A 23,362-nucleotide genomic window follows, 5' to 3' on the forward strand; every position below is an offset into this window, starting at 1 on the left:
TCTATTTAGAGCAGACCAGGAAAGAGGAAACCCTGAAGGTTGGCTTCCACCTGGGCTGGTGCCCAGAACCAACACAGCAATGCCAGGATGGTCAGGACTGGGCCTTGTCCCTATGGGAAGCACATCCAGGAAACTCTGAGACTATTCACACTGACTTTCTGACTTTACTTGGTAAGGAAATAGGGATAATTTCACTGTGGTTCAATTTTTTCAGCATCTTTGCTAAATAAAAATGTTAAAAATCTATGCTCTACCCTACATTATACTTAGTAAAAAAGCCAATCACAAAAGATCACATACTATATGATTTCAGTTTTATAGCACTCTTGAAATGACAAAATTATAGAGATGGAAAAACAGATCAGTGGTTTCCAGAAGTTATGGGTAGTGCAGGGGGAGAGAGTGGGTAAGATTTTATGTGGGTAGCACTGGGGACATACCGTAGATCTCTGTGGTGAGGGAGTGTGTCTTGATCGAGGTGATGGTTACGTGCACACACATGCACGCACACATACTCAGCGGACCAAGGGGAAAGGGACAGTTGGCAGAGGGCTTCATACCTCGAAAGATGTCCAGGATGTGCTTTCCCACATACCAACAGATGGTCTCAAAGTTGGGGAACTTGAAGAGGTCTGCTGTGCTCAGCCGCTTTTCAATCTCATAGGCTCTAGAGGAAGTAGGCACAACAATAATGACGATCACAAGGCTCCTGTTTACTGAGCACCTACTATGTATCAGGTATCTGGATGCTTTATATCCATTATCTCTAATCCTCACAATTACCCTGTAAGACCCTACTTTATGGGTTAGGAAACCTGGGCTTAAAGATTATGTGACTTGTCCAAAGTCACATAACTACTAAGTGAGGAAGAGGTATTCACCCTCAGATTGAATATCATCAGGAACCAGTATCAGTCACTTTCTGATCATCTTGCCTCCTGTGCTGCACTCCTCACTATACAGGAGAACCCAAGGACTCTAGCAGAGGGGAATGGCCAACTTGGGATCACCACAGCCTCAGGACTCACTTGAGCTGCATTTCGATGTTAAGGCTGTGTAAGAAGTTCCCTCCAAAGGCAAGGCAGTCCACGGGGGTCAGCACAGCATGGATCCATCCTGCAGTGTAACAAAGCAAAATCAGAGCTGGAAGAGGCCCTTTCTTCCTCTGGACATCTCCGCTGCCCACTCAGCTCAAACACAAGACCTTAGAGCATCCAGGCTGGCAGTGACTCAGAACAGTCTAACTTCCTCTAATTCAGAACATTCTAGGTCTCTCCATTCTCCTAATACCCACCCTGGCCAAGTCTGCCATCATTATAACCCTGAACTGGACCAACCTAAGAGGTCGATAAACTCCTACCTCCCTCTTCTCTACTTCAAAATATCTTTGTTGCCTCAACCATCCTCTCTCTTATTTCTAAGAAGGGCATCATCTCCTTGCCATGACTACCCCTTTTAACTCTACCCAAGATAAAACAAAGAGTTTATGTGTTAGGCAGATCTGGATTTAAATTCTGTCATATTATAGCTAAATATCCACTTCACAGGTTGGTTATAAAGCATGCACTTAAGTTGGAACTCTATTCACCTTGCCCTTAATCCTACACTGCCTTCTGGGACCTTCTGATTTTTCTTCTGAAATCTCTGTCATAGTCACCTTCTCCATCCATCCATCCTACCAATGCTTTGATCAGACCCCTCATTATCTCTCACGGAGGCTGCTTACAACAGCCTCCAAACTGGTTCCCCTACACCAGTGGTTTGGAAAGTGTGGCTCAGAGAATCCTGGGGGTCCCTGAGACTCTTCCAGAGCATATCTGAAGTCAAAACTATGCTTATAATAATACTAAGATGTTATTTTTGTCTTTTTCACCCTCATTCTCTCACAGGTGTACAGTAGAATTTTCCAGAGGGTACATGACATGATATCACAACCTGCAGAAGTAGATTTGAGGATCCAGTTGTTTTCTATTAACCCACAAATTAAAAGATTTGCAAAAATGTAAATGTCAATCTTCTCACTAAATGTTTTTAAATGTTTTTTGATTTGAAAATAGGTTTTCTTAAAAAAAATTGTTACTTACACTAATATGCAATGAGTTTATTAAGGTTATTTTTCAATTGATTAATAAACATTTTTAGATTTTGTTTTAATTTACAATATGGTAAACATTACTAAATATAAACCAGAAAAAAACAAAAGCTCTTTTGGGCCCTCAATAATATTTAAGAGTACAAAGGGGTCTTAAGTCCAAAGTTTTTGTTTACAAACCATGCTCAACGGCAATCTCGACTTCTAAAATCTATCTTCCACATCCCACCACAAAAGTAATATATCTAAAATACAAATCTACCCATATCAGCCCCTGCTCGCAACTCTTCAATGAAATGTCCATCTACAGGAGAATGGATAAATTGCTGTACACTCATACAATGAAATACTGGAAAACAAGTAAAATGAATGAACTGCAGCTACATGTATTAACATGAATCTCACAATCGTAATGTTCATAGAAAAAACCAAGTTGAGAATAATACATCTCTAATATGATGATTCCATTTATATAACATTCAAAAATATGTAAAATAAATGCATAATAAGGCATGCCATGTAATAAAGGGATAGAAATGCATGAAAATGATAATCACCAACTTCAGGACAATGGCTAGCTCTGAGAGGGAAAAATGGGAATGTAAATGGGAATAATGGCTAAAGATATAAACCTACACATTCAATAACTTCAGTGAACATGTACAGTATAAAACCAAAGAAATCCATGCAACGACACTGTTAAAAACTAAAGGAAAAATACTGAAAGTAGCAAAACATGACACATACAGAAAAAAAACACACCAATTTGAATGACAGTTGAAATCTCATCAGAAATCATGGAGACCAGAAGGAAGCAGTACAACATTTTTCAAGTACTACAAGGAAAGAACTATTGAGGCAGAATTCTATATCCAGCAAAAATGTCCTTCAGGAATGAAAGGGAAATCAAGACATTTACAGATAGAGGAAAACTAAGAGAATCTGTTGCCAGCAGACCTACCCTGAAACTGTAAACAGAGAGGAAATGATAAAAGAAGGAATCTTGGAATACTAGGTGGGAAGAAGAAAGAGTAAAAATACAGGTAAATACAACAGACTTTCCTTCTCTTGGGTATTCTAAATTATGTTTGACATTTGAAACAAAAAAATTAAAACACTATGTGACATGGTTCTCAAAGTGCAAAGGAAATATTTAAGACAAATACATTATAAATGGGAAGGGTAAAGGCACATGAACAGAGGTAAGATTTCAACACTTCCCTCAAACTGGTAAAACGTCAATTAAAATGTCAATACCTGTAGACTGTGATAAAGATATAGACATGTAAAATAAAACTAGAGTAACCACAAAAACCTATATAAAAACTGAAGCTAAAAAATCATATAGAAATCCAAGGAGCCCACAATAGCCATAACAATCTTGAAAAAGAAAAACAAAGTCGGAGGGCCAACACATTCTGATTTCCAAACTTACTACAAAGGTACAATAATTAAGACAGTATGATACTATCATAAGGGTAGATATATAGAAAAATAGAGTAGAATTTAAAGTGCAGAAATCAACCAATACATCTACGGTCTTCTGATTTCTAACAAAGGTGTCAAGATAATTCAATAGGAAAAGAATAATCTTTTCAAGTGGTTCTGGGACAACTGGACATCTACATGCCAAAGAATGAAACTGGACCTTTACCTCACACCATGTACAAAAATTAATTTGACACAGATGAAAGACCTAAATGTAAGAACTAAAACTATAAAACTCTTAGAAGAAAACACAAGTATAAATCTTCCCAACTTTGAATTAGGCAATGGTCTCTTAGATATGACACCAAAAGCACCAGCAAACAAACAAAAAATAGATATATTGGACTTTGTGCGTCACAGGACACTATCAAGAGAGTGAAAATACAACTCTCAGAATGAGAGAAAATATTTGCAAATAATATGTCTGCTAAAGGTCTAATATCCAAAACATATAAAGAATTCTTACAATTCACAATACAAAAACAAATTACCAAATTAAAGAATGGGCAAAGGTTTAAAACAGACATTTCAAAAAGAAAAAAAGATGCAAATGTCCAATAAGCACATGGAAAGATGCTAAACATCAATAGTCATTAGGGAAACACAAATTAAAATCTCAATGATATACCACTTCACATCCGCTAGGATGGCTATAATTACAAACACACAAAAGAACAAGTGTTGGGGAAAATATGGAAATATTGAGACCCTCATAAATCGCTGGTGGGAATGCAAAATGATGCAGCTGCTTTAGAAAGCAGTTTGGCAGTTCCTCAAGAAGTTAAACAGAGTTATACGACTCAGCAAATTCTCTCCTAGGTATATACCCAAGAGAACTGAAAATATATGTTAACATAATAACTGGTACATAAATGTTCATAGCAGCATTACTAATAATAGCAAAAAAGTGAAAACAATCCAAATTGACTATAAAATGATGAATGGATAAACAAAATGTAGTATGCCCATACAGTGAACTATTATTTAGCCATTTAAAGAATGAAGGAAGTACTGATACATGTTATAACATGGATGAACCTTGAAAATAGTATGCTGAGTGAAAGAAGCCAGACACAAAAGATCATATATTGCATGACTCCATTTCTACGAAATATTCAGAATAGGCAAATCCATATACAAAGAAAAATACAAAAGTGGTTGACAGGGACTAGGGGGAGGGAGAAATGGGGGGTGACTAATGAACACAGGATTTCTTCTTAAAGTGATGAAAATTTTCTGGTATTAGATAGCAGTGATGGTTGCACAACCTTGTGACTATTTAAAAAAAAATACTGAACTGTATACCCTTTAACATTTTTAAGTTTCATGGTATGTGAATTGTATCTCAAATTTTAATGCATATTTAACTAAATGAAAATTAAAACACAATATGTCAAAATACGTGACATAGCTAAATCAGTACTGAGGGGGAAACTGATGGCACTAAATGCTTACATTAGAAAAGAAGGAAAGTCTGAAATCAATAATCTAAGTTCCTGTCTCAAGACTGGAAAAAGGAGAGCAAAGTAAACCTAAAGCAAGCAGAGGGAAGAAAAAACAAAGATAAAAGCAGAAATCAATGAAATTGAAAACAGAAAGACAACAGAGAAAATCAATGAAACAAAAAGTGTTTCCTAAAAGTTCAATAAAATTGACAAACCTCCATTAATATTAACACAGAATAAGAGAGAAGGCACAAACAACTAACACCAGGAATGAAACAGAGGATCTCACCAAAGAACTGGAAGGCATCAAAAGGATAATAAAGAAGTACTATGAACAACTCTACACACCCAAATTTCACAAATTAGATAAAATCGATCAATTCCTTAGAAGCATAAACTATCACAACTCACCCATTATGAAACAGATACTTTGAATAGCCTAATAAAGTTAAAGGTAATTAAATGCTAATTAAAAACTTACCCCCCCAAAAAAACCTCCAGGTCCATGAGATTGCACTAAATTATTCTACCAAATGTTTCAAGAAAATTTAATACTAACTCTAAAATCAAGAAATTAAGAAATGAAGAAAAATCTAAAGAAATGGAGAAGCATACTGTGTTCATGCAAGACTCAACATAGTAAAAATGTCAACTTTCCCCAAATTGAGACAACTGGAGGACCTTTTCAAAATACATACACTCAGATCCCACCCCAGGCCTAGGCATGTATTGTTTAGGGGGGAAAGGCCCACCCTCAACCCAAGTCATTCTGATTTATAGCCTACAATGCCAGCCTTCCAGTCACTCAAAGTTACAGGGCTTAGAGTCCTGTTCTCTGTATGTCCACCAAGATGTCATCAGGCCACTGCAAAGGAGTCCATCAGCCTCCTCCTGCACCTCCCCACCTGAAGCCTCCCCAAGCAACCATGCTGCCCACTGGCCACCATGTGAATTTTCTTGAAGTCCAGTTCTGAGCCTTCAGCTGATAAGAAAGGGATATCCCACATAATCAGATCAACAAATTACGGGAAGGGGTTGGCTCTGGTGCCATAAGCTCCCTTCCTCATCCCGCCCTCCTCAAACGCTCCCAGAGGGGCCCAGGGAAGACCTGTAGGAATGAAAAGTGTCTGTCCTTGCTTCACAGAACACTTGTAGCACTTGTCCACCTGGTCCCCAAAGAACATCTCATCCTGGTTAGAGGAGCTACTCCAGCACTCAAAGAGAGTCAGGTTGGCATTTGTTGGGCGGATCAGGTAGAAGATCTTCTCACCCTGAAATAAAAAGAGAGTGAAGTGCCAGAAATATCAAGGTTTCCAGAAAAGTCCTTCAGGGGGTCTCCAAAAGGATATTCTCTCTCCCATGCTCCAAGACCATGTAGTATGCCAGAATTCTTTCCCACACCCATCCATGAATCGGTTTTATGTGGATTTGGAAAACTTCAAAAGGTGCTTTTGCACACTGCACTTTTAAGCTTCTATAAGACTGACAAAAATAATTTGGAAAGGGTATTTCAAACAAAATTGTTCAACTTAGCACAAATGTACACCAAAGGCACCTATTTCAGATGCAATGCCAAATGAAAAAATGTCCTCTATAGATGAAAAGATCAATACTACTAGCCCTAGGAGAATTTAAGGCCACATTACCAATGAGGAAAAAATTGAATTTGCCTTTAAATGCCATTTACAGAGAGTGCTCTTTTTCACACCTGCCATCAAAGCTAATAAAAGTTTAAAAGTTCAGTAATCGCCCAAGGACTTCTGGGAGATTTTATGTTACATGATTATCTGTTAAAAGAACATTTTATTTCCTAATTATGTTTTGCCTGAAAAATCACCAGATAGATAATTTGGCACAAAAGAAGCAAAAACCCACTAGCACAAAAATATCCCCAACCCACAGCTTGATTAGTTTAACCATTATTTTATGATAATAAATTTCAATGTAATGTAGAAAAGCAACACTAGAAATTATCTATTGCACAACTGGAAAGATTTGAATTAGATTAATACTAATGTAGATTAACAGCATTACATAAATATTAATTTCCTGATTTTTATTACTATACTGTGGTTATATAATGCCTTGTTTAAAAGAAAAATACACTAAATTATGAGAAAAAAGGACACCATGTCTGCAACTACTCTCAAATGTTTCAGAAAAAAAATATATATATATAACCATTTTATTATGTTTGCTTTAGAGAAAGAGAGAATATAAAACGGTAACATTTGGGGAATCTGAGTGAAGGGCACACAGAAATTCTCCCCATTAGTTTTGCAAATTTTCTATAAAAAATAAATTATTTAAAAATAAAAAAGTTAAATCTAACATTTGCGTAATAGCACTTTTATTTACACGCTCCAATTTCTTCATGATAAACCAATGGAAACTATTTCAGGATTGGTGATCATGTGGACAAGAGCCATATTCAAGTTTTCTGCTCTTTCCTTGGCATTTCAGATAAGAAAACTAAATAATATGAAGAATGGCAGAAAACAAGCAAAACTACTTAAGAATTTGTTTTCCATACCTCAAAACTCCTTTACAGTCATTGACAATCAATATGCTAATTACAAAATTGTTACAACCACAAAAGGGAAACTATCTACAGGAAGGCTGACATTAAAAAAACTTCTCATATATGCTCCATCCTGATGGTGGTGGCAGTTATGCAACTACATACAAGTGCCAAAACTCATCAAACTATACACTTAAAACAGATTAATTTTATGGTATATAAATTATACCTCAATAAAATTGGGGGAGGGGAAGTTTCTCATGTTACCAGGAATTTCTGCAGTAAATATGGACATTTCCATACACAGTGGTACGAGTATAGATTGGTTTAATTAAGAAGATAACAGGTGGAGAAAAAAAACACACATCCTCTGTTATTCAAAAACAATGTTAAGCATCATCAAAACAGTAGAGGCAGTTTATATGGCATATCCACTAAGTGCCCGACCCTGATAGAGCAGTTATATGGAAATGTCACCCAAATAGAATCCAGGAGGCAGGTAGGCCTCAGCAGCCTGTTTTGTGCTGCCACCTGAAACAAACAGGGAGGTCCAAGGCTGAGCTGCCTCCAGAAGCCATACCCATTCCTACCTTGAGCACATGGTACCAGACCGAGGTGCCGCCAAAGTCAATGTGAAAGTCTGTATAGCTATCCCGCACGCTCATGAGGCAGTACTTCTGCACATTGGGCCTCTCAAAGATACACTCCTCCGGCCACAAATTCTCCACCCATGAGAGCTTCCGAACAATCTTGGGTGTCTCTACAAGGTTAGAAAGCCTAGCAAGGAAGGGATGAAGAACAGATGTTAGCTGCTTGGGAACTGAGGTTGAAGTCGGAATAAAATACCCTCCATCCCCGTGAAAGTCACATAAGACAAAGCTGTTCCTCCACAGAATCCCCAAGGACACACAGGACACTTATTTCTGTAAGTCTGGTCAGCATCCTCATTCCACTCAGCTCTAGAAGTCCCAAGTTCCAGCTCCACAACCTCCCCCAGTCAAAGGTGATCATTTCCTCCTCTAAATGCTCATATGTCCCCTCCCCCCCTTCAGGGCCCACTCACTTGGCACTTGGTTTATAACAGCTATTGTACTGTCCCCATCTCATAGTGTCTTCGTTATGAGGAACCATCAGATAAACCTCTCCAGGCTCAGTTCCAGGTAAAGATGTGTTCCTCCTAAACATCTGGTTGTTTTTATCCTATGTGAAACCACAAATCTTGTAACACTGTATTCCTTTCTTTGTTCTGACCTTCAGGAAATTCAGTGAAAAGTCTACAGTCCTTCTCCACCAACTATCCAGATGTTCATACATATTTTGTGTGTAGATTGCCCACCAGATGTAGCCTATTTTCCCACCTTTATTTTCCTTTTATTCTAATTTTCTCTTTTTTCCCCCCTCTCTGCATCTCTGCAAGCTACTTCAAATAGTCTTTCAAGATGAAGTGAGGTGTAAGCAAACGTAGTTTTTTAAACAATCTTCAGGTTGTTTACTTTGCATGTCAAAGCCAACAGCAAGGGTTTCAATATTGTACTATAGTTATTGTAAGATGCTCCCATTGAGGGAAACTGGCTGAAGGATACACAGGACTTCCCTGTACATTTTCTGCAATTTCCTGTGAATGTATAATTATGTCAAAATTAAAAGTTAAAGAAGTAAACAATTAGACAGTAAGCTTCCTAAGTCCAAAAAGATACTTTATGATTTTTTGGAATCTCCCATGGTTCTGAGCACAGAGAAGACTACATATATCTATTGAGTGCATGAGCCCAGACAGAATGATTTAAAGGTTATAAGCTTTTTTTCTTTTATTTTAAATATAAAAAAACCTTATTCTTAGAGAAACTACTTGTGGGTAATTTTAGTAAATCTATTTCCAGGAAGAGAGGACCTATCTTGGGAATTAAACAAGTGACCATGCCACATTCTGAATACCAGCCAAAGGTCTAAGAAAGTTGTCATAGTCTTGAAGGAGATAAAAATTAATTAAAATAGCTAATGTATAATCAATCTATCCAATGCTAGACACTGCAGAGGAGAAATATGATTTGGTTGTTATAATGTGAGCAGCTCACCTAGAAAAAAGTATAAACCAGCTCCCCACCCCAAAGGAAGAAACCACTAGGAGGAAGGGAAAGGAACATTAACATATCCTCAGTATATCACAAGTTCCAGGCATTTGTCAGACTTTTTACTTACCCCTGACCCTCTTACCTGGTATCAGAGAATTCCAAACTAATGACATTGAGGACTTTCTCTCTCTTCCCACTGTAATAATATTTCACAAAATCACCGAGCTTCATTTTGCAGTCAGCCTGGCGGGTCACATCAATCACATCAATCTCTTTGTCAGAACCTGGAGTAAAGAGATGGGTTCTGTACCAAGTGGTCTCAGGGACCGGAGAAGAGGCTCCCATCCCCTCACCAGTCCTTAGAACAGCTTTACACTCAAAACCTCTCTCCTCAGACATTGTATTTGTATGTGCATGTTTGGAAGGTCGGGGTAGGAATCCCTCACCCTCTCCTTAGACTTATGTGCCGGGTCCAGGCTGCTAGGGCAATAGAACTGCCTGACACACAGCCTCACTCACAGTACAGTCCACCTGCCTGGGCCCTGCGTCCTCACTTCTTCTCTTCCTATCGTCCAAAAGACAACTGGTATGTGAGGGCAAAAGCCGAAGGCTTTCTCATCTCAACAGAGGACAGAGAGACTACCACCTCTGGAATTCCCAGGTGAAAATGGGGCTCAGCCTGGGGTTTTGAGGTCTATTAGGAAAAAAAGGAAGAGAAGACTAAGATTTTGATTCTAGCTTTGCCAAAGAATGACTCTGGGCAAGCCACTTCATCTCCAATTCTCCAGATGGCTAGAAAGGAAATGCAAAAGGTAGACTGGAGGGAAACGGTCATAGGTCTTGATGGTAGTGACCAATGGTAGTTAAGAGGGTCAGTGTTGCTTACCAACATAGTGTTCCACATCCCTCACAGTGAATGATGGTGAGGGTAACGTCATCCCCAACCCATCCTTCTTCAAGACTAGGATGGGCACACTGAAGCTATTCTCTTCCAGGTATTCCACGGTCAGTTGACTTCCAGTGGGCTTCAAAATCACTTCTTCTGAGCTGTAGATCACATGAGAGAAAGCCTGAGGACCAGGGGCCTTGCCACTGAATGCCTCACTGGATGCTGCCACTCACCCAAGTATAGGGGGTCTTTCTGAGGGGACCCAAGGTGGGCTGGCAACCAATGGCATAAACTTCATGTGCCAGGGAAGAAAGGACCTATCCAAGGCAATAAGCCAGGTCACTGGAATAGGTGGGGAGCTTAACCTACGGCATCCTATCAATAGGCTGCTCTGCTCCGGATGACAAAGGAAGAAATCAGTCAACAGCCTGCCCAGGAAGAAAAGACATACCTGACAAGTTTAGCTGATTTACTCTAACCCAGAGAAGCATTACCCCATTTAAAATATTGGCAAATATGTTTTGATTGGACTGTTTTTTAGTTGTTGAGTTGTATGAGTTCCTTATATATTTTGGATATTAGCCCCTTACCAGAGGCGTTTGCAAATATCTTCTCCCATTCGGTTGGTTGCCTCTTTATTTTGTCAATGGTTTCTTTTTCTGTGCAGAAGCTTTTTGGTTTGATATAGTCCCATTCATTTACTATAGCTTTCACTTCCCCTGCCTTTGAGGTCAAATTCATAAAGTCCTCTTTGAACCCTGAATAGACATTTCTCCAAAGAGGACATACACATGGCCAATAGACATATGAAAAGATGCTCAACATCACTAATCATCAGAGAAATGCAAATAAAAACCACAATGAGATATCACCTCACACCTGTTAGAATGGCTGTCATCAACAAGACAAATAGTAACAAGTGTTAGAGAAGCTGTGGAGAAAAAGGAACCCTCATACACTGTTGGTGGGAATGCAGACTGGTGCAGCCATTATGGAAGGCAGTGTAGAGGCTCCTCAAAAAATTAAGAATAGAATTACCATATGACCCAGCAATCCCTCTCCTGGGTATATACCAAAAAAATCTGAAAACATTTATCCGTAAAGATATAGATATACACGTATGTGCTCCGATGTTCATTACAGCTTTATTTACAGTGGCCAAGACATGGAAACAACCAAAGTGTCCTTCGATAGATGACTGGATAAAGAAGTTGTGGTATATATACACAATGGACTACTACTCTGCCATAAGAAAAGATGAAATACTGCCATTTGCAACAAAATGGATGGATCCTAAGTTATTATGCTAAGCGAAATAAGTCACACAGAAAAAGTCAAGAACCATATGATTTCACTGATATGTGGGATATAAAACTGAAAGCAACAAAGGAACAAGACAAACAAATAAAGAAACGAAAACTCATTGACACAGACGATAGTTTAGTGGTTACCAGAGGGGAAGGGGGGAAGGGGTGGTAGATGAGGGTAAAGGAGGTCAAATATATGGTGCTGGAAGGAGAACTGACTCTGGGTGGTGAACACACAATGTGATATATTGATGATGTATTACAGAACTGTACACTGGAAACCTATGTAATTTTACTAACCATTGTCACCCCAATAAATTTTAATTTAAAAAGTTTTTTAAAAGTATTGGGAAATAAAAATAGTGATGCAAAAAATGAAAGCAACTTTTACAACCACTTTCTCAACACGCATACTTAATTAGAAAACGGGAGTTTTGGGGTTTTTTTTGTTTTTGTTTTTTTAATCATGCTGGAGAAAAGATGGACTACTTAACAAGTTGTGTGGGGATGAACATCTGGAAAAACATCTATTCACTCTTTACATAACTCTAGCTAGATCAAGAATCAAACTGAAAAAAAAATAAAGCCATAAAGTAGTAGAAAAAAATATAGAAGAGAAAAGGCCCAGTAGTCATTAAAAATAGTAATAAACAGTAATAAACACATTTTCTAGTGGGAACATGAAATGGTATATCCACTTTGGAATAATTTGGCAACATTTATAAACATTTTTAAAGCACATACTCTTTGATCTAGCAATTTCACTTTTAGGTAGTAAATCTACACATACACTCACCCACATATGCAAAAACTTAAGTACAAAGACATTCACTGAAGCATTTTTTCTAATAGCAAAATACGAGATTTGATTTAAATGTTTGTCAACAGATGTTTGTTAATTATATATTCATACAATGAAATACTACACATCCATGAAAAATAATGAAGAACATCTGTATGTGCTGCTACGGATTGATCTCCAAGATATATAATTTAGAGTTAAAAAAAAGGAAGATGCAGAACAATATAGTGTGTTTCTATTTGTATTTTTTTACAAAGAGTGATACACACACACACACACACACACACACACACACACACACAAACAACACACGTGCTTGTATAAGCAAAAATTATTTCTGAAAGAATGCACAAGAAACTGGTTGACTTTGGAGAAGAGACCTGACGGGCTTGAGGAGGAAGGGAGACTCACTGCCTTTAAACAAACAGATAAAACAAAAAAATAGTAAGTTGAAGAAACATTTATAATTCTAAACATTTCAATTATAGGAAAGCTGGAAATAATCAAATGAATTAAAAACTAAGCTAAAGAGAGTGCTTCATTCATTAATTTTTCCAACTTATTATTTCTGCTCAATTGAAATATTTTAATAAGCCATCTTAATTTTTTAAAAAGGAAAACTATTTTTGTTGATTGCAAAAGAAATACATGCCCAGTCAAAATTTTTTTTATTATTAAAAATGAGTTTCCTCTTCTCTACAATGAGACAATTAAACTTTCTGATCTTTATGACTCCTTCTAGTTGTAGCAATCTTTGGGTGCATGTAAACATTGTCTCCTGACTTAGGTGAAAACTGCCACCCAATCTACCAAAAGTTTCCACAAGTGGACCTTAATGTACTGTGCACATCAAATGAAACTCTAGCAATGTTTCTCAGAAACTGATTAAAATGGAAGATCCCTCCCCAGAGGGAACTTGCAGAACACTGCAGAACACCCCCAAATGGGAGAAGCAACTAATGGGGCAGCCAGTGGGAAATCTGGGAAGAGATGGTCCCAGCTTCCTAGAGCCCTGGAGTAGGGGTAACTCACCTGTCAAAGGTCCTACTCCGGAGCTCTCGAATGAATGTAGGGCTTCCAGTCTTGACTGGCTTCCCCTTGTGTGTATCATGCCCTTTTGAAGACACACGGCGTTTTTTCACTAAGCCAGAAAGAAAAAGACAGGAGACCATAAGTCAGAATGGCCTCGAGCTATGGTTCCAAGACAAAGGCTTCAGTAGACCCTGCTTCTCTTCCAATCTAACTGGCCCTTGGAGCATGTGGGGTCAATGAGACCCTCACAGATTCAGGAAAGTTCCTGGTGAGGATAGGTGTCTCCTTTGGGGAATACCTAGGAAGGGAAGGAGGTGAAGCTCTGTACTCTGCCCTCTCAGCGGGGCAGCTGCTGGCCTGCAGGGCCTATGTAGGCGTCTGCTATTTCCCAAGGGAGATGAATCTGAAGTAATCTCCCTTCCACGCTACCTTTGCTTTCTCTCTCTTCTGGCCCATCTTCTCTTAGAAACCTTAAGATCTACTTACTAATGGAGGGCCCATGTAAGACCTCACAGTTGGGGCAATGGTAGAGGTCAATGTCAGCAGCCTTCTCCTCTTCAACACCAACACAACTAGAAAAGAGAAACACGGAAATTTTATTTTTCATAAGGTCCAAAACTGTACAGTCCAGAAAACATGGCTATTTACAGTTAAATTAATTCAAATTAAGTAAAAATTTAAATGCAGTTCCTCCATCACACTAGCTACATTTCAAGTGCTCAGTAGCCACATGTGGCTAGAGGTTACCATATTGGGAAGATTATCAAACATTTTCATCCATGCAAAAAGTTCTACTGGACCACACTGGTCTAAAAGAATTATTGCAGAGTTAAACATGTACAGACAGTAAAATTTCATTAAGACTCAAAATGGTCAAAGCTGAAAGAGACTTTAGAGCAGTGTTGTCCAATAGAAATATAATGTGAGCCAAATAGGTAATTTTAAATGTTCTAGTAGCCACATTAAAAAGGTAAAAAGAAACAGGTGAAGTGAATTTTAATAATATTTTGTTTAACCAACATATCCAAAATATTATTTCAACATATAATCAAAAATTTAAACTTTATTGAGCTATTTTACTTCATTAAATGAAAAGGACTAAAACAGTATTTTATCGTCAACAGTGGTTCTGAGCAAAGGATTACAGGTAATCATTTTTTCTCTTATCTGTGTTTTCTAATTTTCTACAATGAACATGTGTGACTTCATATTGTAATGTCTAAAAAATATTTAATTTTGAAAATTTGAGTTTGCATGTATAATAAGATGGAAATCTCACAAAATTAAACCCTTCCTCACCAAAGAAGTCATCAGCAGCCTTCCAAATAACTTCTGGCTAAGATCAAACTCCTAAAATCTTTTGGTCAGCCACACACAGCAGGGAGAATAAAAATAGGGCAGAGCTCCAACTGTTTCAGCCAAGGTCATGCTCACAAACTAACTTCCTGGGATCAGGACCCACCACTTTCCCGCCTGCTAATCCTAATGCCTGTAAACATGCCGTATAACAATAAACTGAGGATATCACCATCAACTTGGCAGGATTTTTTTAAGGACTCAGATAATGTATATAAAGTCCCTAGCACAGTGAGCTCAGAGTCTGGTACACAGTAAGTAGTCAGTAAGTACTAGCTAATAGTTTTTCACCCAGTCTAGATCTCACCCCTCACCTGCCTAAACCTTCTTTAAATACATTCTCCAGACCTTGTAGCATTTCTGACTCGCACCCCTGTTACCTTTGAACACTGCTCCGGAAGGAAGCCCTCTGGTCATCTCTCTTCTGAATTTTCACCCCACATAGTCATGTGCTTTCTCTACCCCAATCATCCACTGCTCATCACCTTTCCCAACTTATCTGTTATACTACCAGCAACCCCCTTCCTTGGTAAACAAACCTCTTTATATTCACATCCCCTTCAACAAACCCCTTCTTCACCTTCTGGCTTAACGGAATGCAGGTTCTCCTATGAGAAAACCATTTTTTCTGTACCAGTGCCACTCAAAGTGTAGTTCACAGACTAATGTGGTAGTGAGATAAGTACAGAAAGAAAGTAAGCATCTAAAAACTTTAATGGCAACTTGGCTGAGCAATTTTATGTCTGTTGAATCTAATAATAAAAAATTGGGGGTTATCTTTTGTATAGCTTTTTTGTTCATACCATTTTTCCAGTAATTGATTTTTGTGAGTTGAAAATTAAAAAGTCTAGGAAGCACTGTGCTAGAGCCGTCAGATAGATACTGTACATTCTCCCAGACCCTTCTAACTCGGGCCTTGGCTGGGGGTAGATGTCCTCCTCACTCTCCAGTGAGATTTCGAGATCACCTCTCCTCTACCTTTGTATAAGATCTCTAATCCTCTGAGTTTCGTATCATCCGACCATACAATACCTCTTCAATGTCAGCTACTCATCTCCCCAACATACTCCCTTCACTCACTGAAGAACCTACTCACAAATTCCTCTCTACCCAACTCCAATCAACATCCCACATGACATTTCTATCAATCTAGAGGCCCAACGTCCTGGCCTTTCAGCTCTTTGACCTTCTCATCTTCAGAGTCTGCTGCCTCCACTCCCATTTCAGCTACCAACTCTCATGGCCATTCCCCAGACCTGGTCAACTTGCAGTGGCTCCACCTGTGAAATGTGAAATTCATACATCATACTCTCTGACCACAAGTATATCCATTCAGCTTTCATTCATTACTCCTGTTCATTGCCCTCAAAATCCCTTGCTCCTACCTTTAACCTATTCACCTATTCTTGACTACCCTTCCTTCCTATCTTGGATTCCAGCATGCCTCACTTCTACCATTCCCTTACAGATATCCTCAACTCACTTGATCCACTGCCGTTCCATTACCCCCACCTGCAAATCCCAACCATGGTTCAACTACATAACAATGCACCATTGGACATGGCTGGCGAAAAATCACCCATTGGATTGGTGCCACAATATATTCATTGTCCAAAATATCTGAGTCACAGAATAGCCAACACAATATTGAAGGAGAAGAATAGAGTTGGAAGACTGATACTACCTGACTTCCAGACTTACTATAAAGCTACAGTAATCAGGACAGCATGGTATTGAAAGAAGAAACAAACAGATCAATGGCACAGAATGGAGAACCCAGAAATAGACCCACATAAAGATAATCAATTGATTTTTGACAAAGGAGCAAAGGTAATAAAATGGAGCAAAGACAGTACCATATTTTGCCAGGTATAATGCGCTCCCATGTATAATGCGCAACCATGTTTTTGGCCCAAACTTTCAGGGGAAAAAATGTTTCATTTTAATTTTTTAATTCAAATTTTTATTTGTTTACATTTAAGTACTTGTTTTTGGTATTATAAAGGAATTTTGGCATTTATTTTCTAACACATTATGGTACAAGAAATTTTATGTAACAATAATTACAAAACACAAGAACAGATGCAAGGTACAAGAAATTTTATGTACCAGTAACAAATTTACGATATTTATGCATCACAGAAGGCCAAGAACTCTTTGTTGTTGCAAGTTTACCACAAGTTCAACAAAACTGATTATCGTATTCCAGGGTATCATTTTGCATAAGGATATCATTATTGATTTCTAGAGTTACACTTTTAACTCATAAGCATAAATAAAAGAATTAAAGGGATGGTCGGTTAGCTTAGTTGGTTAGAGTGTGTTGCTAATAACACCACGGTTGCCAGTTTGATTCCCGCATGGGTCACTGTGAGTTGTGTCCTCCTCAAAAAAAAAATTTAATTAAACACATTTATATAGATATGGAATCTACCCACGTGTAATGTGCATCCTTATTTATCCCTCACAAATTTAGGCAATAAAGTGTGCATTATACACAGCAAAATACGGTATTTTCGATGAATGGTGCTGAAACAACTAGACAGCCACATGCAAACAAATGAATCTAGACACAGATCTTACACCCTTCACAAAAATCAACTCAAAATGGATCATAAACCTAAATGTAAAATGCAAAACTATAAAACTCCTAGAAGATAACATAAGAGAAAATCTAGATAACCTTTTGTGTGGCAATGCCTTTTTAAATGCAACACCAAAGGCACAATCCATGAAAGAACGAACTGATAAGCTGGACTTCATTAAAAATAAAAACCTGCTCTTTGAAAGACACTGTCAAGAGAATGAAAAGACAAGCCACAGACTGGAAGTAAATATTTGCAAAAGACATATCTGATAAAGGACTGTTATCCAAAATATACAAAGAACTCTTAAAAGTCAACAATGAGAAGATGAACAACCCAATTAAAAAAGATGTGAACAGACACCTCACCAAAGATATATAGAAAAGGACATACAGATGGCCAATAGACATATGAAAAGATGCTCAATGTCACTGATCATCAGAGAAATGCAAATAAAAACCACAATGAAATACCACCTCACTTCTGTCAGAATGGCTATTGTCAATAAATCAACAAATAAATGTTGGAGAGGATATGGAAAAAAGGGAAGCCCTGTGCACTGTTCATGGGATTGCAAATTGGTGCAGCCACTATGGAAAACAACATGGAGGTTCTTCAAAAAATTAAAAATAGAACTACCTTATGACTCAGCATTTCCACTCCTGGGTATTTATCCAAAGAAATCCAAAACACTAATTTGAAGAAATATAAGCACCCCTATGTTTATTGCAGCGCTATTCACAATAGCCAAGATATGGATGGAAACAACCAAAATGCCCATCAACAGATGACCGGATAAAGAAATTGTGGTACATTTATACAATGGAGTATTACTCTGCCATAAAAAAGAATGAAATCTTACCATTTGCAAAAATATGGATGGACCTAGAGAATCTAAAGAACAGAATAAAAGAGCAAACAAAACAGACACAGAGGTACAGAGAAAAAAACTGATGGTTGCTAGATGGGAGGGGGTTGGGGGATAGGGGAGAAGGTGAAGGGATTAGAAAGTATAAACTGGTACTCACAAAATAGTCATGGGATGTGAAATACAGTATGGGGCATATAATCAATAGTGTTGTATAGATTATGTAGGGTGGCAGATGGGTACTGGAATCATGGGGGCATCACTTCATAGATTGTATACATGCCTGAGCACTGCACTGTACACCTGAAGCTGATGTAGAATAATACTGAATGTCAACTATAATTAAATATATATATATATATATATATATATATATATATATATATATATATTACACACACGCGCACACACAGTCACGGGATGTAAAGTACAGCATAGGTAATAAAGTCAATGGTATTCTAACAGCTATCTATGATGTCAGAGGTGTAGTAGATTGAGGGGGGCTATCACTCTGTGAGGGGTGTAAATGTCTAATCATTATGTTGTTTTGTAAACCTGAAACTAATATAAAAAGTAAAAGAGAATAAAAATAAAAATAACAGCAAAAAAATAGTTTAAATTGGGGGGGGAGAAGATATACAGATAGCAAACAAGCGTATGAAAAACTGCTCTATATCATATGTCATTAGAAAAACGCAAATTAAACCAACAATGAAATATCACTATACACTTGTCAGAACAGACAAAATCCAGAAGACTGACAGCACCAAATTTTGGAGGGGAGGTAGAGCAACAGGAGCGCTTATTCGTTGCTGGTGGGAATGCAAAATGGTACAGTCACTTTGGAAGACAGTTTGGCGGTTTCTTACAAAACTAAACATACTCTTACCATACAACTGAGCAATTGCGCTTCTTGGCATTTACCCAAAGGAATGGAAAACTACATCCACACAAAAACCTGCACACAGATGTATATAATCAGCTTTATTTACAATTGCCAAAACCTGGAAGCAACCAAGACGTCCTTCAGTAAGTGAATGGATAAACTGAGGTACATCCAGACAATTGACTATTACTCAGTGCTTAAAAGAAATGAGCGGGGCCGACCCGGTGGCTCAGGTGGTTGGAGCACCATGCTCCTAACACTAAGGTCGCCAGTTCAATTCCCACATGGGCCAGTGAGCTGCGCCCTCTACAGCTAAGATTGTGTACAACGGCTCTCCCTGGAGGTGCACTGCCGCAGGCTGCTGTGTGCTGCCATGAGCAGCTGGCAGCCGGCAAGAGGTGCCGTGAGCTGCTGTGAGCGGCCTACCCGGTGACCTCAGCCCGTGGGGGCGGGGAGGGGGAGCACAAGGCTCATAATACCAGCTTGGGCCAGGGAGCTGTGTCCTACACAACTTGACTGAGAAACAATGGCTTGAACTGGAGTGGCGGGGAGGTGGAAGAAGGGGAAAAGGAAAAAAAAAAGGTTAAAAAAAAAAAGAATTGAGCTATCCAGTCATGAAAAGACACGGAGGAAACAAATGCATATTACTAAGTGAAAGAAGCCAATCTGAAAAGGCTCCATACCGTGTTTCCCCCAAAATAAGACCTAACCAGAAAATAAGCCCTAGCATGATTTTTTAGGATGACATTCCCTGAACATAAGCCCTAATGCGTCTTTTGGAGCAAAAATTAATATAAGACATAGTCTTATTTTTGGGGCAACACGGTATTTTATGATTCCAACTATGGGGACAGTTAAAAGATCAGTGGTTGCCAGGGGTTAGAGGGAGAGAAAGAGATGAATAGGTGGAGCACAGAGGATTTTTAGGGCAATGAAACTATGCTGTATGATACTAAAATGTCATAACGGTGGATACATGTCATATTATACATTTGTCCAAACCCACAGAAGGCACAACACCAAGAGTGAACTCTCATGTAAACTATGGACTATGGGTGATTATGATGTGTTAATGTAGGTTCATCAATTATAACAAATTACCAGTCTGGTGCAGGATGTTGATGATGGGGGAGGGGGCTCTGCATGTGGGGGCAGGAGGCATATGGGAAATCTCTGCACCTTCCACTTAATTTGGCTATGAACCTAAAATTGCTCTAAAAAATAAAGTCTATTAAAAATAAGCGGGGTCATGCTGTCTGACAATCCTCCCATATTTCCCTGCTCAGTTCTCTCCCATTATCCACAGCGGCTATTTCAAATATCTGACCCCACTACCTCCCTCTTCTCTCTCAGCAAATTACCCTATCGCCTACTTCTTAGACAAAATGAAGTAATCAAAAGGGCACTACATCAATTTCCCACACTGAATCCACCTCCTTCTGCACCCATCTTTTCCTACTGTTACAATGAAAGAACTATCCTTCTTTCTTCCCAAAGTCAGCTTTTCCACCTGGGTCACATTTTTTTTTTTAAATCTTCTCAATCAATAATCCCTTCTTTTTGCAGTATCTTCAACTCCCTCTCTACCTTCTCCTTCACAACAGCACGTTAAACAAGCTCACTGGACTTTTAAGACAACAAAGACAAGATCCTCCCTCACTCCTGTCTGTCACTTCACAGCTAAATATCTTCTTTGGTTAAACCTACCTGTACAGCTTCATAATAATTTTAAAGAATAGGTATCAGTTATACGTGGTACAAAACTCAAAAGGTACAGAAGCACATACAGTGAAAAGTCTCCCTCCTACTGCTAGTCACCGGGTAGTATCCAGAGATGTTCTATCAGAGCCAAACCTATAAAAAGAATTTGTTAGGAGTTTCTGTGTACTCTTTCTCACCCATTTGCTGCAGTCCGATTTTAGTCCCCACCTTCTTTAAAACAGATCTCACCGATGTCCTGACCTCCTTACTGATATGTGCAGTAAGTGTTAATAGTTCTCTCCTTTATCTCACTTGACCTCTTCGCACCATTACCACAGTGCCAACCCTGGGCTCTGTCCCTTTCACAAGCTCTCTACCTTGGACTTCCAGAACACTGCACTTGCCTGGTGCCCATTCCTTCAGCTAACACTTAATGAACATCTTCCAGGTCCTGGTCTAGGTACTGGGGAGACAAAGAAACAGAACAAAGCATACAAAAAGCCCTGCCCTCATGGAGCTGATATTCTAGTGGGGGAAGCAGACAAACAAGAAAAAAATCAATGTAATCAGTGAAATACACTGTATGTTAGTGAGAAGAGCTAAGTAGAAAAAATAAAGAGGATTATACACGCATGTGTATATACACGTGTATCTACACACACACACACACACACACACACACACACACACAGTGGGGGCATGCCACTAGTATTGATATTTTAGGTAGGGAAGCCAGGGATGGCCTGACAAAATGACTTTTGAATAAAGACCTGAAGGGAATAAGGGAACAAGCCCTATGGCTATGAGGGAAAAGCATCCCAATTAGAGAGAACAGCAAGTACAAAAGCCCTGTGGCAAGAGCATGCCTACATTATTGTAAAGCAACAGATGTGTGGGGGGGTAAGAGACAGTGTTCTGGAATAGAGGGAGCAAGCGGACAGTCATAGGTCAGAAAGGTAATGGGCTTGTGTCGTAGGGTCCTGTAGGCCAGCATGAAGGACTCTGGCTTTTCCTGAGTGAAGATCTGGGTAAAATCCACAGGAGGATTATGAGCAGGGATGTGATGTGATGTGATCTTAATTATGTCTCTGGCTGCTCCTGTTTCCCAGTGCATTCTTTTTCTCCTGTCCACTCCTTAAATGTTGACATTTCTCAGGCCCTCCTTCCTGGCACCCTTCTCACCTCACTCTCCCTCTCCCTCGTTGATCTCCCCCAACTCCCAGGGCTCCAGGTGCCTTCTATTCACCTACAACTGCAAGCCAGATCTCTTTGCTGAGTTTCAGGCACCTCCCTCGAAATGCCTCCTGGGTATCTCTACTGAATAAGCAACCCACTTACATCAAATTTAACATGTCCGAATTAAATCTCTCCCCCTGCCTGCCCCCTAAACCTGCTCCCTTTCTTAGCAACGAGGTCCGTAAGCCAGAAACCTGGTAGCCACTGAGGACTCGCCTCTCACCCTCTCCCTCAAGTAGACCCCGAGTAGGCATTCAAGTATCAAGAACTTAAAACTTTAAGGTCAGACTGCCTGGGTTTACATCCTGGCTGTACCTGTGACTTACTAGCTATGGGATCTTGGGCAAATTACTTAACCTCGGTGCCTCAGTTTCCTGATCTCCAAGGCAGGGCTAAAAACTGTATGCATATCATAAAGTTGGTATGAAAGATAAATGAGTTAATTTACATAAAGTGTTTAGAACAGTGCTTGGCACATAGGAAGTGTTCTGTATGTGTTGTATTACCCAAGTTATCACCGTGTCCTATCAATTCTAGCTCCTAATTAGCTATCAGTTGTGCTTTTCTGTCATCCTCATCGCCCCTGCCCTAACCCAGGCCGCTATTATCTCTAATAGGAATTATGTCCTGCCCTCCTAACTGGGCTCCCAGCCTCTACTTTGCCCGCACCCAACTGGCCCTCCACACTGTAGCCAAAGTAATCATTTAAAAAAAAATTTGACCCTGTCAAACCTTGCTCAAGAGCCCTCACAGGCTTCCTATTTTTCTTAAGGTAAAATATAAACTTACCATGGCCTTGCCTCTCTGGCCTCACCTCTTGCCCCTCACACACAGCATCTGGCGCAAATAAACATTAGGGACCCCTTGTTCACAAAATGGGGAAAAAAAGCTTTATCCTTTATTCCACAGTCTCTCAACTTGTCATGGGGCTTTTTATTTGCTATTTACTGTCACACTCTCTTGGGCATGGGGTGCGTGCAAGACGTCATAGGCCATGTCCTGCGACTCAGTGCACAGGCTGCAGGCACCTGGCCCTGACTCTCCTGCACCCAAGCCTGGCACCCCAGGCAGCCAACCAAGAA

At 39.2% G+C, this 23,362-nt stretch overlaps 1 protein-coding gene across 3 annotated transcripts in view; it reads right to left on the bottom strand.

Annotated features, from left to right (window-relative positions):
• The window catches only part of PHF8 (PHD finger protein 8), a 112,719-nt gene that overhangs the window by 62,580 nt on the left and 26,777 nt on the right, over window positions 1-23,362 (bottom strand). For all 3 annotated transcript variants that reach the window (XM_019710846.2, XM_019710845.2, XM_019710847.2), the window contains exons 3-10: window positions 14,135-14,220; window positions 13,649-13,757; window positions 10,505-10,665; window positions 9,761-9,902; window positions 8,137-8,323; window positions 6,134-6,296; window positions 1,029-1,116; window positions 561-667 (exon numbers count right to left, since the gene is read on the bottom strand). In XM_019710846.2, coding sequence (XP_019566405.2) covers window positions 561-667; window positions 1,029-1,116; window positions 6,134-6,296; window positions 8,137-8,323; window positions 9,761-9,902; window positions 10,505-10,665; window positions 13,649-13,757; window positions 14,135-14,220 — 1,043 coding nt within the window. The remainder of the gene's footprint in view (window positions 1-560; window positions 668-1,028; window positions 1,117-6,133; window positions 6,297-8,136; window positions 8,324-9,760; window positions 9,903-10,504; window positions 10,666-13,648; window positions 13,758-14,134; window positions 14,221-23,362) is intronic.

This window comes from Rhinolophus sinicus, chromosome X, assembly GCF_036562045.2.
Source record: "Rhinolophus sinicus isolate RSC01 chromosome X, ASM3656204v1, whole genome shotgun sequence".
NCBI lineage: Eukaryota > Metazoa > Chordata > Mammalia > Chiroptera > Rhinolophidae > Rhinolophus > Rhinolophus sinicus.